General features: G+C 38.4%; 1 protein-coding gene across 3 annotated transcripts; it reads right to left on the bottom strand.

The window, feature by feature from the left end:
• Nucleotides 1-324: 324 nt before the first annotated feature.
• si:dkey-103i16.6 (SIRT1 domain-containing protein) lies at nt 325-16,513 on the bottom strand. 3 transcript variants are annotated; one of them, XM_042335100.1, is made up of 9 exons: nt 15,786-15,802; nt 14,529-14,607; nt 4,918-5,181; nt 4,407-4,595; nt 3,621-3,853; nt 2,665-2,765; nt 1,393-1,557; nt 1,024-1,221; nt 325-590 (listed from the first exon to the last, which is right to left on the bottom strand). In XM_042335100.1, the coding sequence occupies exons 3-9, from the start codon at nt 5,124-5,126 to the stop codon at nt 477-479; spliced, it is 1,209 nt and encodes a 402-aa protein (XP_042191034.1). In that variant the 5' UTR covers nt 5,127-5,181; nt 14,529-14,607; nt 15,786-15,802; the 3' UTR covers nt 325-476. The 3 variants fall into 3 exon arrangements, with proteins under 3 accessions (XP_042191034.1, XP_007893608.1, XP_042191035.1); XM_007895417.2 differs by lacking the exons at nt 14,529-14,607; nt 15,786-15,802 and adding an exon at nt 16,453-16,513; XM_042335101.1 differs by lacking the exons at nt 14,529-14,607; nt 15,786-15,802 and adding an exon at nt 16,453-16,513 and having other exon boundaries at nt 325-587.
• Nucleotides 16,514-16,589: the final 76 nt, after the last annotated feature.

Raw genomic sequence — 16,589 nt, 5'->3', positions numbered from 1 at the left:
ATTAGATTCAAACCTCAGATTTTAGGCATTAATGCTGAACAGACTGGGACAGATTTTAATCTGTCCATACAGATTAATTAGTATCCAGTTTCCATACTTAAGTAATAAAAATACATATCTTAAAATGTGCAAAGATTTTACCATTCAGAAATAAAACCAGCCTAAAACTATTGGACATACATTCAACATATAATTTATAAATTACACTGAACCAATATGGTTATGATGTACATTAATCTCCAGACACACAATCTATTGAAGAATTGTTCTTTGCTTTTATTCAGAATATGCAGTTGAACGATTGTCATTTAAGAATTAACTGCTTTTATTGAAATATTGCACGTCATTCTAAAACCTTTACACACAATTCAGCTAATTCCTTAGTTTGGATTAATGATGCAGATGAGCTCTCGTCCTTGCTGCTCTCATGTTTGTTGCTGTTTTACTGGGTACTGTTTTCTGCTGATAGAGCAAACTCAGCTACAGACTGGTACCTCATTGCCAGAAGGCGACATCTTCAAAGTGTCAGAGTCTATTTCAGTGTTGGATTCCAGGCTTACTTGGTCCTTTAAAGAAAGTGCTCTTTCCTGCTGTATAAAACACAAGTGAAATTGTAAAGTATTTAGATTGATTAAATCATAGTGGTTGTACCCAAACCTCTCAATGGTAGCAAATCTATCAGGTATATCTTGCAATGGTGGCTAATATTTTCTGCACTCCGGCAACTGACCTCATTAATTTGCCATCCTAAAAAAAATCCTTATTCTAAGTACAAGACCAATTGCAGATCTTAGTGTTGTACTCAATCTGTACTTAATCCCCACACAAAAAAAAGGAGTTATTCTTTCCATGATGACCATCTGAAAAACTTAGCAAATCCAGATACGTTAAAAAAATATAAACCCCACAAACCTTTTTCAGGGATATTTGGGAGGGAAACCTGGAGTGGGAAGGAAAGTGATCAATAACAGAGTAAGGTTACAAGGGCAATATACTGAGCAATTCTCAATAGCTGACCCATACCTGGATTAGTTCATCCAGGTCATTCTTCCACCCGACCATGTCCACAAACAACTGGATACTCTTAGTCAGATCACCAAGTGCTCGGACATCAGTTTTCTTCAAACACTTTCCCTGAAATGGGCCAACGGGATCCCGGTTGAGGAGAAGTCGAGGAACATTAGGTTGAACTGAATTCACAATCCCAGCAAAGGGTTCAATCTGCAGCCCCCAGAAAAAAACAGCTAAAATTAGATTATTAGATATCCACTCAACAATCATAATCCTTTCCAGTTCTAATTGCATTAGTATTGCACTTCCACTTTCTGGAGTACTTTCGACAAAGTTTAATTATAACGTTAGAATAAACATTATGGTGACGAGAACGTTTACCTCCAGAGATGTTCCCATTACAATAAGTAGGTCACTCTTGTAAAAATCCTTTCTGTACAATGAGTGGAATCTTTTAGGAAGATCTTCACCAAAAAATACAATATCTGGTTTCACAATCCCAGTGCAGCGTTTGCATTTTGGTATTTTGTCACTTAAAATTTCAGCCTAGAACAGAGAATATTACAGCTGATGGGTCAACCAAGCATGTCATTTGGTTTGATACATGCACATATGGGTATTTGAGCTAGAGCTATTCAATTCAGTCATGTTAATTACTACAGATAACCAGTTACGTTTTCATTTACATTTTTAATACAAAATACAACAACAACAACAAGATTTCATTTATAGAGCGCCTTTCACGTCGGGAGGACGTCCCAAGGCGCTGGACAGTTGGGTCAGGACCCGAGCAGGGGGGAAATGGTCAGGGGGAGGGAAGGGAGGGAGCGAGGAGGGGGTAGAATATAATGCAGAAAGATTAATAGTCTCCTCCCCACCCACAACTCATGACAAGACAATACAACTTTTCTTTCCCCTATACTAGGGAGTCAACAGAACCATACTACTCAGTGATTGACAGTTAGTCTTGCATTCTGTCCCAGTGGCTAATTTTCACACCCGCGAGAGAATTTTTCTAGTTTCTAATGAATCTAGAAGACTGACAAATTTGCTCCATATTAAAGGGGTAAGATTTAGTCTCTTCCACCCACACTGAAGGGGGAAAATAATGGTTTTGCCAACTAATAACAGTCATCCTCTTTCAAGTACTGTCATGGGATCTTTACCATCTAACTAAACAGGCAGGACCTTGGTTTAACATTTTAATCCAACGGACAAATGCAATTTTTTCCCAGTTTTGACTTCTGACAATGCAGTATTTTCCCCAGTTTTGCACTGGAATGTCATCCTGAGCTCGGAACTAAAGGCCTGATTTAGGGTTTGAATCCACATCCTTGAACCCCACAATTTGCTTATACATGTCCTACAAATGATGCACAATTAACTTTCAACAGCTATAGTTGGGGAGTGACATCTCATTGCAAATTAAATTTAACAGGGGACTTAAAATAATTGCAGCAATTTAAATTAATGCACCACAAATAATCTGCACACTCTTCATCCTATCTCGCACAGTCCCAGGCTGGAAAGTAGAAACTCTCTGCATGTATTTGTGCTCCTGGCTGCTACCTTTTTTGTAACTGAATTGATAAAAATGCAATTTCCACCACAGCCCACGATACAATACATTAGCTTCAATGTCTCTGCTTTTACCTTTGCTTTACTTGCTGGATAGGGGGAACGACAGGAAGAACAAGATGCAGTTAAAAATGTGCCATGAGCTTCGACCATTTTTATTGAAGGGATCCCAGCCACTGTAAGAAAATGTCCAGGTTGATTATAGTTACTTCCACTGCCTTTCAGTTCTGAATCACTTAGGATGCTAAAATAAAACAACCCTGAAGTTTAAATAAATTCTTTTCATAAAGGGTCAATGGCTGAAGTCCCTGCAGTTAAACTACCCTAGGGATTCGCTTTGGGTAAGACTAAAATGATTCGATAACGTTCAGGTCTTGCTGATGTTTAATGTTCCAGTTTTCTCAACCAAGAGTCCAGTCAAACCTGTCTTCAGCAACCATTCAGGGGACTTGAACCAAAGTGGCCTCGAATAAGTAAGGGTTCGTTGGTTCATTGACTGAGCCTGAAAGATTACCTCTGCAAAGTTACTTCTCCAGCGGTGGCTACGTTTTGAGCCATTACACCCCGAAACTCTGGAACACTCTTCCTCTATCCCTCCACCTTGCCCCCTTCCTCCCTCATCTGCAGGTCGTGCCCGAAGACCTTTATCTTCAACTGTGCCTACGGTCACCTCCCCCCTGCTTGGCGTTGTGCCCCCCCCTCCCACTGTCAAGCTCTCTGGGATGCTACTATGCGCAAGGAACGCTATATAAATAAATGCATCTGAGGGATTTTCTGAGGAAGTAAAAATTGCCCCCATTTTGGTTTCACTGGTTGATTAGTACAGAATTTTTTTTCTCTATAAACAAAGTTCCCTTTTGAAATTTGTTATATTTTTAAAAAAAATAATTTTCATACTTTGGAAAAATAAATAACGATCATTTATTTATGCCCAAGTACGCAAGCAAACAATTGAATTTGGAGAAAATTACTTACCAACAATTTGTGTATACAATTAAAAATAATTTCTTAACAAATAAAAGGCTTCTTACTTCTTTCCAATCCATCAATATTCTGTGTGTATAATCTCAGCAAGAGTCCCTTTTCATGTAGCATTCGCAGAAAGTAGTGGATGTAGTTAGGTTTGTAATTTTCAGTGTACAGTTTCTTAGCCAGAGAGAAGAATGGGAGTGGATTATGAACAAAGTAGCTCTCATCAAATATCGCCTCAGGATAGGGAACATTGTACTCCTCTAAGTTATCATACAAGCCTGTGCCTGGCGTCCTGTTTTGGGTGAGAGAGGAAAAAAAACATGGTAAAAAGTTTCATCGCTTTGCCTGGAGAATTTGGGGCCCCTACTGTGGTACTTGACATAGAGCTCACAATAAAATCTGCATTTTAACAAGCGTGTTTAACAGTTCAAACATTCACAGGCCAGACTTCACATATCTTTAACAAGTAAATCATTAATCAGTTTGACTACCCAAGTGAACCTTCTCCTCCTGATTGAAATACTGATTTGGACTGAGCCTCAAAAGTGATAGGAATGACTGAATGAAACACTATTAAAAATAACTGCACTAAGAGTGATTTGCGGTAATTAAAAATTCCAGCATCTACTGTACGAAAGTAGCTGTAACATGGGGAATAAATAATCAAGACTAGACACAGCAATACAACTCAGTTTTCTTTTATAAATTTTATTAGCTTGTGCCACAAATTTAAAACAAAGGTTTTAATTATTATTTGCTTTAAAGGACTATCAGGACCATTGAAACTGGTCTGTAAACCTATACTTTCTATAGATAAAATATTGTGTACTTTATTCCTTATTCACCTGAAATCTGGGATTCCACTGGCAGTGCTTATACCTGCTCCCGCCATCACAACAATGTTTCTGCAATGACGATTCCTGATTAGCGCAGCAACATCCTGGAGTTTTGTTAGCTTGCCTCGAGCATTCGATGCTTTAGCATCCTGGAGACACTTTGGAGGAACTAGGGTGGTCTTCCTAGAGTTTCCTTTGCTACAAAAAATGTGATAAAGAAATAATAATAATAATAATAATCCTTGCATTTGCTTTAGTGCCTTATCAGGTCTTCGAGACGTCTCAAAGTGCTTCACAGGATGTGTTGTAAAGGGAATTGACTATATTTTGTGGGCAAAACGCTGCAGCCATTTGCACACAGCAGCGTCCCACAAACAGTCATGGATTGAGTTACCAAAAAAAATTTTTTAACATTTATTTTGAAGGAATTATTACCCCCTGCAATGAGCTGAATTTTCAGACTAAAATAGGGGTGAGGCTCCAATGATCAAAACTTAAAAGGTTAATTAGAATACAGTACCTAATTGCAGTTGGTTTTTCATTGACTGCTAGCTGACTGATGTTCTTTGCTAAGATCAGGTCAGCCCGATCTGTTGGTATTCGCCTATACTCTTCTTTGCCAATGCTAGTGCCTTGGCTGCTACTCTGGCTCTTCCCAAGATCAGCTCCCATTCCGACGCCTTCTCCCTTTCGCTTGGCCGATAAAGAGGAGATGCCTGTTGAACTCATATAGAAACTGTTTCAGAATATCTTTAAATCTGTTCTGATGATTGTAATCTTAATCCTAAAAAGGGAGAAAATGTTTATTGTCATTTTACATAATATATTTGGCTGCCACCTTTCGCCCACAAAACACAGTCAATTCACTTTACAGTATATTCTGTGAAGTGCTTTGAGACTTCATAAGGCGCTATATCAAATGCAAGGATTATTATATATGTAGGAAGCTTAAACAATGATAATCTACTAGATAGCAATATTAATTTCGCATTTTCTAATTATTCTTGTTTCTGTGAATCATTAAATGTAAATCTAGAAGATTCACTTTCAGTGTGGCAAACAAATACAACACATAGATTGACCGAAATTGAGGAGGTAACTGAACTAGTGGGCAAAAACTCTTTCATTTGTATTTTCAGACCTTGACAAAAATTCCACAAGGAAAAAGTTGAAGGAGGTGACTTAACATGTACTTAACTACAAATTGCTTGGAAACAGAAAGCTGCCTATTTCAGAGTATCTCTTGTAATATACGATTTGTTGTTAGCATTCAAGAAGGTCTGTGCCAATCCAATGAAAATGTTAATGGAGATGCATGCAAAAATACATCTCAAATGCTATTTGTAACAGATCTATTTAAAGCATTTGGGTATAATTATTTTTCATCCGTTTCCAGCTTACAGGATGCCATTTGAAAATAATGATTGGAGAAGTTTCAGAAAAACAGAACAGAATTCTAACTTATGAAGAGAACCATGGTTTCACTGAAAAATTTATTGAGATTATTGTAAAATGATGAGAGACTAAGATATATAGCTGAAATTCTAATTACATGGTAGAGCACAAAGCTAAAAGAACATGTTCACCAACTCCTTCAAAAATAACTGCAAGATGACTGCAATATTTCGTTGGGAACTATGCTGAAGATTAGAAAGACGAGAAAGAGTTGACCAAATATTCTTTGGGACATATAGTGACGTTCAGGCAGCCAGAAGTGAATTTGGATTGAGTTTAATAATTGATGCATTTGATATAGCGCCTGATCATGTCATCGAGACGTCTCAAAACGCTTAACAGGATATCCTGGAAAGTGGATTGACCTTTGTACCAGATAAACATTTTGTCCACAGTATTTGAAGAAAAAAAACATTCAAGAAAAAAAGATTATTTTTGGTGGTACTGTATTGAGGGGAGGGGGGGGCGGGGGAAAGAAACTATTTATGGATAAACCTAATCTGAACAAAAATCCACATTCAAAATGAAACTGGTAGTGCCAATGTCTTTAATAAAAACACTTCTGTACAAATCAAGTATCACGTGGTATGTTAACCAAAATTTACTGAAGAGTTCAGTACAATTGTCCAGTCACATCACATCACCCCATGTGTCTGCCTTAATCCATAAAACCTTCCAGTTAAGACAAAGCAAACCCAGTGAGACATAAATACAGTAACTCATGAGAGATTCCTGGACTTTTCTCAAAAGTTTTAACCACATTAAATTTAAAACGTTACTTTCTTTTTCTTTACCAAAAAGGGCGTTTTCCACGGCTCAAAACTTTTCTACTGCATTTCAGATTTTCTTTGAAAAAAACAACTGACTCCTATTTAAAAGTATTTATAATTAAATTATAGTGCTTTTCGCTGTTCAATTTGCTTTCCGTGTGAAAAGCTAAATTGTTTTAAAACTGTCACCTTTTGACAAAGGTAATGGGGGTAATATATTTAGTCTCCCGACTATTTTTATTCAGAATGGCTATGCTAATAAAAGACCACAGCTGTAGATGCTTTATTGCCTCTTGCGGGAGAGAAGAGGAGGTGGGGGGAGGGAGGGAAGAGGAGAGAGAGTGGGAGGAAAAAAATACAGATTGACTGCATGTCAACAAATGCAGCTGGGAAAGAAAGGAGCGGTCCCTTGAAGGCATCCATTGCCGTTCTAAAAAACTAAGATAAATTATGCTTCCATTTGAAAAGTGGAGGTGGAATTCAATAAAGGCAGACTGAGGGGCATTACCAGACCCAAAGCCTTTCTCTGCTTCTAGACAGCTTACAAGAGAAATGAGCAAAATTAGCCACAGAATAAAAGATACAGCAGCCAAGAACGGCAACAAAGAACCTCCAGAAAATGTTTGGAAATTGCCACAAAGCCTGAACTGCATTAACTCTAGCATCAGTAACCAAAATAATTAACCGGCGTTTTAATCTCGTTTTATGCATCTTAAATCTGGTAAAATGGGTGCTTCTGATGTCCAAAGTATTTTGTTCGTGTCAACCATACATTATGAAGAGACGGAATAAAAATCTAACTGCATAAAAACTATACAAGCCAGCAGCATGATCATTTCCCTCTCTTCAGGATGTGTTGAAGTACCACACGAATTAGTGCTTAGTTTAATAATTGAGCATTACAAGTAATCAGCCATCAGAAATAGTAATAGTACTTCTTCGGATTATGAAAACAAACTGTTGGCGTTCACTTTTGGCTCGTTTGTTAAATCACTATCTATATTTAGATATCGGTGGGCATTGAAATGGTTGCATACATATGCAAGGATAGCCTATAATTTAGGAAAACAGCAGTTATTGCTACCTATGCAACTCCTTTTTACACTGTTTTATAGGTTAGTTCCTCAGTTGGCAGGATTACTTAGCAGAACCAGCCTGAAGGGTTTATTGGTCAAGGTTTATGGGCCAGTGAGGTCCACTAGGCTCTGAATTCTAATTTGTATCAACAAAACATTGACTAACATTACCTCTATCAATAGTAGTTTGAGAGTCAGGCTATTTTATTGCAATAAATGCTGGTTTAGAGAACATGCAGCTAGGAGGAGTGGCTATCCAATTCCGTCTTTGTCGAATTCGTCGACAATCTGCCTCAAAGTAGTCCATTCCATCCAGTCACCCCTATCATGTAGCAATTACATCTGAACTGTTCACACTCCTTTCCCGCGAGCATCGGTCTCCCTTGTAGAGTTTGTGGCCAATTTAGAATTCAGTTTAACTAAACCCTTCAGGATCTCGACTACTTAAATATGATCTTCACAAGCCTCCTGTTCTACACTGTGAACAATTCAAGCTTTTGAAGCCTCTCCTTGGGTAACTTCAGGACCCAATTCTTTGTGCACTATTAATTTTGTGCCCTTTTCTGTATCCTTCATGTCAAAATGTCTCAGCTGAAATAAGGCCATCTTAAAATTTGGTCTGCATGCCTCCTCCACTGTAAGTCCACATCAGTTCTTAATCTAAACCACAAGTCATGAATGGCTGTGAAAACTAGTTTCCTCCTACCACCCACCCATTTGAAGCAGCATTTTTGTTAACATTGTGACACAATCACAGTGCTTGCCTGCTTTAATGCTGTAGAATATTTTAACGCACAGGAACATTTTGCAAAGAGAGCCCTCCACTGGTAGAAAGCCGAGGAGGAGCTGGTCTTCGGGCCACCTACATTTCCAAATACAAGTGCTGTGCAGTTCAATATCAGTAGGTTAGGTCAGGTCACAACTAACCTCTGCTTCATTTGCGGATTCCCTTGCTGTGCCTTTCAGACGATCAATAGATTAGCATTCCTAGTTAGAAAGTGTGGCCATATTGAAAAAAAGTACATTGCAGGAAGAGGCAAAGCAAGCATCTGAAAACGTTGTTCAATTCCAAATTATGATGACCTATGCAAGGCCACAAATCTTCATCTTATCAGACATTCTGGTATAACATCTTAATTATATCTTGGGTGCATTGCTAAGACTTACACTACCCAGACGACATAGAGGCCAGACCGAGATCATCTCAATTATCCAGGCACTTCTTTCCTGGGTTAAAGTAACGGAAAATGCAGATGAATTGTTTGAATCAGATATCCCCAAAACACATGTATGGGAGAAATTTAATTAGATTGTCCAGAATTCGACAAATTGTTGAATGCCATCTTCACTTTGAAGTTGGATTTCTAAAGCACTTTTCTAAAAAAATTCAAATGAAGGTTGTATTTAAAGAATTTGTCAAATTCTGAGCACTCAAAAATGCTACAGAAAAGTAATTCTAGACTCATGCAGAATTTCTCCTGTTAAACATTTAAAATTGGAATCCAGGGGTTAAACCCGCAGGATCCTGGTTTCATGTCCATCCCTAATACCCTCACTGAACCCAACAATAAAGACTGGAAAGCAATCCCATCCAATTAAACAAGAAAAAAAAGGCCCATCTGGGGTGAATAATGTTTGAACAACAAAGAGCCAAAAAGAGAGCAATAAACACTACCAGAACAAATCCTTCCAAATGCAAATTGTGATAGTCTTTGTAAAGCAGTTACAAGGAAAATACAGAGCTGTTAACTCTGTGGAAGGATAAGAACTGAACTTTCTTTTAAACTTTGCAGAATACCGGTAGATTTTTCTTCCCCCTAACATCAACAACCAAGTTTTTTTTAAAAAAAACAATTAGAAAGTTAAACACTACTAACCATTCTTCTGCACAATTTCATGCCGGTTCAACATTGCATTATATGCAATAATGTAAGACGCAGATTAATATTCATTAAAATCGTTGGCTAAATTATCTTTGTAAACTCGTATCTCGTGTCCGACGTATGCAGAAACCCTAACTATTGGTGGCTTGGCTTACAGTGAGTGATCTGCCCCTTCAAGTCGTGCCAATTTGCAAAGCTAACTGGTATGGCAACAGTGTCTTGAGAACCTGCCTGGCTCTGGAACTGGATGACCGAGTCTGCCTCGGAGCACTGAGTGGATTCCAGTATTGCTTTGCCAGGTACGTTAGCTCCATTGGAGCCAGCTCAGCCTGGTCAAAACTGCCAACTGACACTGTTTCGAAGCTCATACACCAATAATAGTTACTTGGACTAGGTTTTGGATGGCACCTGGGAAACCATAGTCGAGTTAAAAAGAACCGCTACGAAAGGAAGAGGAGTAGTTGGAAAGTAAAAAGTTGGTTCATTCGTCTAAAAATGAACCATTACACGAACTTTACATACATTTGGTTGGGGTCTAAAATAATGTGCATGGCATCAGAAAGAGGAGTATAAGGGGGCGTTCCTGATTCTACACTTTCTACTTACAGCCGTGAGGCTACAATATTAGATAATTCGTATTGCACTTCCAGTTATCTTGAAATGCGACGGTTAGCTTTCACTCGAGTTACATAAAAAGTCATGCTGATTTAAGACTGCTGCAAAGTTTTCTGCAAAATTGTGTCTTTTTTTCCTACAAGACGACTGCCACCACCTAGGTACAGATATAACTCCGCAGTAGAAAAGCTAACATTGCCACGAGGGAGGACAGAAACCATGGTGAATGACTAGCAACAGCTCGGCCACAGTGGAATGAGCAGTCAGCATCTGCTCTGTAGGTTTTTACAATGCAACTTTGTATATGTGGTTCAAAATGCACTGAACAATTGTTAAAATGATGTAGACAAATTGACTCAAATTAGTTTAGCATGGGCCACGCACAGTTTAAGCTTTCACAGTTCTGCAGCATAGCAACAGCACAGAACACATGACCTTTCCAGGATATAAAAACCCACAAAACGAGAAAGGAGGTGGTCGGAGAGACGATAAGTTGCAGCAATGTTATTTTGACCGCGGTGATTCAGGACAGCTGAACTTAAAGCAACATTTGCTCCGTTAGGTTTAAAGATATCTGGTTCGTGACGGATATATGTGAAAAAAATATGTTGTGTGCAATTATACTGTTTGATGCCCCCACAATCCCTTGATTGTTGTTTAATGACAAATAAATCCCCAAGGAATTGAACTGGATTAAAAGGATTTTCAGATTTTCGCTCTGCATTCATTCAAACGGTCTGAAATCCAACAAACACAATTCCCCAGTGGCCTATGACATTTCGGACCACCAAGACAGAGCCTCTCATTCTCGTTACAGTAATCTAATTACACCAAGTCTTCAATTCACAGCCTGCCTTCAGTGACTAGGCTTTGGTGAGACCTCTACCCTCAACTCAGACGACAGACTTTAATCCTTTTAACTCAAGTACTTGCAGAGTCCAAAGTGGCCTGCCATTTGTTCAGCCATACCATTGAGCCAGCAGTTTAACACAAGGATGAATACTCGGAGGAATCGAGCTAAATGTGTATACTGTATCTGTGACCAACAACATTCTGATCAAGGCTTTGGATTCCAGTGCCTCCTTTGTCACTCACTCCTATTACATAGAGGTCCTGATCCAAACAGGACATCGCTTTGTATTGACCAGGATTCATCTGTAATTTCAAACAAAATGATCTGCTTCAATGAGCTTCTAGTTATTCTCAGCCTTTGAACTTTTACAAAAGATTGCACATTTTTTTTTCGCCGAATAAGACATTAATCGCTTGTAGAGGGCGTTCAGTTTTACTCACAAATAAATCATTATTGTATCGGCTTTTTCAAACTGAAAAATCTAGTTTGGTCGTTCTGTACTGGGAAAAGATTTGTGTAGAAAGGCAAATCTAAACAAGCATTCTCTACTGGTTAATCTCTGAGCAAATGGAATCAATCAATACAAGCGGATATTTGGTTCACTGGGTCAAGTCGGTTTATTTTACCCCACGTGTCTATGGTAGTTTTGCAAATTATTTGAATAAATGGTATAATATTTCATTGTTGCTGTAGTTTCGCAGTTTATGTTTTGTGGTGAAGCAAATTTAAAACACAAAGGGGATAGCTCCAATAGTAAAGGAGACAGTAATTTAAAAATAGATTATAGTATTTGAAGGCATTTAGTTTGTTTCCCAGTTTCTAACTTCAGTAGTTCCTTACTTATGTAAATAAGCTTAGTTCAGTCTGAACAATAAAACAGATAAGGGTCAAATATTACAGTACTTGCTAAGAGCATCCTCTAGTGTTGAATTCAAGCACTACATAAGAAAATAAAAATGTGCAGTAAATGACAATTGATTCAATTGAACTACAACTATCCCAAACAATGCTCAGGGAGTAATAATCAAGCATCAATTTTACACAATGTGTCGCTTAAATACAATACATGAGAGGAAAATACAGTGGCATAACAATCAGGCTATGCCAATACTGTCTTATTCTTTGAAAATTGCTCAAGAACCAAGATAAATAGCTATTCAAGGCACAGTTCTGTATCTCCAAATCTCCAATAATTGCCATGAGTACAGGTGCTCTACTGTAGATTGAGATATACAGATTAGGAAGGCTGTGATTCTGCAATTGACTTTAAACCGCAGAAGAGGACACCAGTTTAGGGTTGCAAAGCGCAAGTTCAGCACAACAGGAAAAGTTTCTTTACCCGGAGGGCAATTAACTGCTGGAACAGCTTACAAGGTATGGTGGTTGAGTTCACCGTCAAGAACACTTTAGTTTTAACGAATGGCCACTTCCATCAAGCGTTTCCAGTACCTATGGATTGATAGCCCAACATGAATTGCTGAACTCAAGAAAACGGTACAACACACGCATTCTTCCAATTTCTTCTAGTCCTGGCAATCACTTCTCAGCTCCCTGTAGCATAAGAAAATATGCCTCAAGCTTATCATTTATGGTACACGGTAAGGAATTGCAACTTTAGATTTCTATGTTGTTAAAAAGCCACACATCCATCAACGGACATTGCGTCCTTGAGATATTCATTACATTTCAATCGCTACCTATCTCTGTATTCTTGAATACTGTTTCCATTTGTTTTTAAAAAGGTTACTCGCTTCTAAGCACCATACAAGCAAAGAGGCAGCACTGTTTGCTTCAGTATATCTAAATGTGGGCACATGCATTGTATTTGATCAATTTGGTTCAATGACTTTCAAAAACATGTGTTAGTCAAAGAACACTGAATTTATTCAAATTCTTCTTGCAGGTCAGCATGTCTTGCCTTCAAGTTAGGGACATAAATTCTATTTATTGTATACAACAATGTAAAAAGTTTGGTTTATCAGGAAAGTACTGGTCCAGGAACTAACCACACCCTCACTACACATAGGATATAGGTCATATTGTTCAAAGAACCATAATAATCAGGTTCATGTATTGTTAAATAACTGGTTGTAAAGGGATACAATGTTGACTTTTAAAAAAAAAGTTAAGAGAACAGCTATGCAATTGATTGAAATTTGCATTAATAGTCAATTCACTTTACAATATATTCTGTGAAGCGCTTTGAGACGTCGAGAAGGCGTGACAAGTGCTATTCAAATGCAAGGATTATTATTATTATCAAAGCTCATTAATAACTTGAGGGTTAGTAGACAGTTTAGAATCAACAAGAGAAACAATTATTTGAGGAACAAGATATAATAAAGGAAGATTGGAAACTTCTGTTGATATGATCTAATTAGAATGGATCCTCAGTCAGCTGTGTTGAGGAAAAAGCACTGTGTCTGTACTCCAACAAATAATAACCCTTGCCTTTGATATAGCGCCTTATTATATCTTCTAGACTCTCAAACGGCTTCACAGAATATACTGTAAAGTGAATTGACTGTATATATGGTGAGTGAAACATAGCCATACATGTAATACTAGGACATAAGTCTGTATTTGCAACATCCTAGTCTTGACAATGTAGGTGAGATATTAAAGTCTTTATAGAGAAGGAAAAGCTTGGAAATTCTATTCTGAATTTCCAATGAGCAACTCTCCTCCCTCCTTACACAGCAGAATCAATCTTTAACACGTCTCGAAGAGGTGATAAGGCGCTAAATCAAATGCAAGGATTATTATATTATTATTTCTCCCGCAAGGCACTTGTGCCACTGTGAGAACTCAATGTGCACCTAATACAGGGCCAAAAACATGTTCCATCTGTCTCCTGCAATAGGCAAAAATTGTTTTGATAATGGAACCGAACGATAAGGAATTTACTCATCTTAAATTGAGCACGGAGATTTAGTTCGTTTAAAAAATACACCACTTTAGTTTCAACTTTATGCACAAGTTTACGCACAATTCTAACATTTGACCCTTTGATTATATACTCATACCAAAACCCATCAAAAGGTCTTGGGCCTGCATTTTTATTGAGTTTGCATTGATCAAAAGCAAACATTTATGCCATTATGCCAAGTTAACATCATAAATTATTATTATTATTATAAACCTCTTCAGACTGGTGATCACTACAGCCTCCTTTTACCACGGCAGTAAACAGATTTTTGTGCCAAATTTGCAATAACATATAATGAATGCATTCAGGCTATGTCTTTAAATATCAAACATATTCAATGGTCATATTGCATCTGCCACACTTATCTAAGAGTCAATTGGTCTAGTTTGTGCAAACTGCAAACCAGCTGTCTTTAACAAACCTGTTAATCTCTCAATCTCCACAATGTGCATTTGCTACCATTCTTCAGAGAACGTGTTTAGTCTAACAAGTGCCAATCCATACGTTCACAGGTGTGTTAATAACCACAAAGAACCTTGCTCTGACAAACCAGAAATGTAACTCTTAATCTTTCCCAGATATGGGCATCTTTACTCATCTGTGAAATGCATGAATGGCTGCAAGTTGCTCTGAAAAAAAGAGACAAACACTATCATGAACCACACTCACATGGTTGGATGTAATTCTATCTCAATGAATTAGAGTGGAGGGGGAGAAAGAGAATGATTTAAGGTCTCAATATCTTCTCAAACTTCTGTTCTGAATACAGGGGTTAAAGAGAATTAAGTAGGGAAGGGAGTGGGGAACAGCATTATGTTCCAGTCTAAGTTATAGTTAAGAGAATGCAGTTTCCCTCTCTAGTCTAAGGTGTACAATAAATCAGCTGATTCTCAGTCAATAGTCCTACTCCTCTGTGATGGTTATATCAGAAGTTCCTATTAGGGGACTGTTCAAAATATCTCAGCCAAATACAACTCAACTTGCACAGTCAGTGAGTGCAATCAGAGATCTCCCTCACTCACACATACATACACACAAGTCTGGTCATCAATGCAGAAAGGTTATACAGACCCATATAAATACACACACACACAGTCACTTACCAAAGGAATTGAAATGTATCATCTGTTTTAAGAATTCACTCTATTAAGTACAATCTATCAGTTGCAGTTCACTCATACATTGCAATTCCCACACAATTTCTACTGGAACTTCATATCACAATGAAATAGATTATATGAATTGAAATAAATATTTCTCATGACCAAATGTTGGGCGTGGGGGAGGGAGAAACTTTTGCAAATTAAAGTTACAATTGAAAGAAACGTCTAAAAGAACTTTTAAGTTAAGAAAAAAAGTTAAATGGGTGTGTGGGGAAACTTGCAGACATAGCAATTAAACCCCAAAACTCTGGCAGTAACAACATTATATAAATAAATCCAACATTTTGCCAGATTTAAGTTGAAATGTGTGGGTTTTTTCTCTCTCTCTCTCTCTCTCTCTCTCTCCAGATTTTGCAGCATTATCCCTTATTATTATTATTATTAATAACAATTATTATTAATTATTATTATCATCACAACAACCCATTTTTTTGGGGGGTGGGGAGGGGAGTGGTGATAAACATAGACATTTTAAATAAAAAATTAAATGACATTAATTTTTTAAAAAAAAAAGAGTGAGGAATAAATAAAAAATAAGAAACTCACTCGATTTGAGAGAAAAAAACAGTCGTGTGCGAGTTGTGCAACAAGTTCTGGTGATGGACCAGAGAGAGAGAGAGAGAGAGAGATAGTTGACTGCTCACCCCTTTTGCCTGGTCTGTGTGTGTCTGTGTCACTGTGTGTGTGTGTCTGTGTGTCACTGTGTGTGTCTCTATGTGTGTCACTGTCTGTGTGTGTCACTGTGTGTGTGTCTGTGTGTGTGTGTCTGTGTGTCTCTATGTGTGTCACTGTGTCTCTGTGTGTCACTCACTGTCTGTGTCACTGTCTGTGTCTCTATGTGTGTCACTGTGTGTGTGTGTGTGTGTCTGTGTCTCTATGTGTGTCCATGTGTGTGTGTCACTGTGTGTCACTGTCTGTGTCTCTGTGTGTCACTGTCTGTGTCTCTGTGTGTCACTGTGTGTGTGTGTGTGTGTCACTGTCTGTGTCTCTGTGTGTCACTGTGTGTGTGTCACTCACTGTGTGTCTCTATGTGTGTCCATGTGTGTGTGTCACTGTGTGTGTGTGTCACTGTCTGTGTCTCTGTGTGTCACTGTGTGTATGTGTCACTGTGTGTCACTGTGTGTGTGTGTCACTGTCTGTGTGTGTGTCACTCACTGTGTGTCTCTCTGTGTGTCACTGTGTGTGTGTCACTCACTGTGTGTCTCTATGTGTGTCCATGTGTGTGTGTCACTGTGTGTGTGTGTGTGTCACTGTCTGTGTCTCTGTGTGTCACTGTGTGTGTGTGTCACTGTCTGTGTGTGTGTCACTCACTGTGTGTGATGTATCCGCAGAGCAAATGGAAACAATTGCAGTGACTCCGCCCCCTCTCCCTTTTGCAGCCGGTGCGGGCAGTGGCGGGTTGATGGACAGGTGCCGCTCGGAGACGCCCCGCCCACTGGCCGCGCGCC

The sequence above is a fragment of the Callorhinchus milii genome, unplaced genomic scaffold (genome assembly GCF_018977255.1).
Source record: "Callorhinchus milii isolate IMCB2004 unplaced genomic scaffold, IMCB_Cmil_1.0 Scaffold5, whole genome shotgun sequence".
In the NCBI taxonomy this organism is placed as follows: domain Eukaryota; kingdom Metazoa; phylum Chordata; class Chondrichthyes; order Chimaeriformes; family Callorhinchidae; genus Callorhinchus; species Callorhinchus milii.
The sequence above is the reverse complement of the archived record's forward strand: the minus strand, read 5'-3'. Positions and strand labels throughout refer to the sequence as shown.

What these genes read in the sequence shown, in the direction of transcription:
- si:dkey-103i16.6 (XM_007895417.2), bottom strand. Translation starts at nt 5,126, where the DNA reads ATGAGTTCAACAGGCATCTCCTCTTTATCGGCCAAGCGAAAGGGAGAA. An exon ending in ATCCAGCAAGTAAAGCAAAG is followed by an intron (nt 1,558 to 2,664) that starts GTAAAAGCAGAG and finishes TCTCTGTTCTAG; the next exon opens with GCTGAAATTTTAAGTGACAA. An exon ending in ACCTGGATGAACTAATCCAG is followed by an intron (nt 591 to 1,023) that starts GTATGGGTCAGC and finishes TGTTTTATACAG; the next exon opens with CAGGAAAGAGCACTTTCTTT.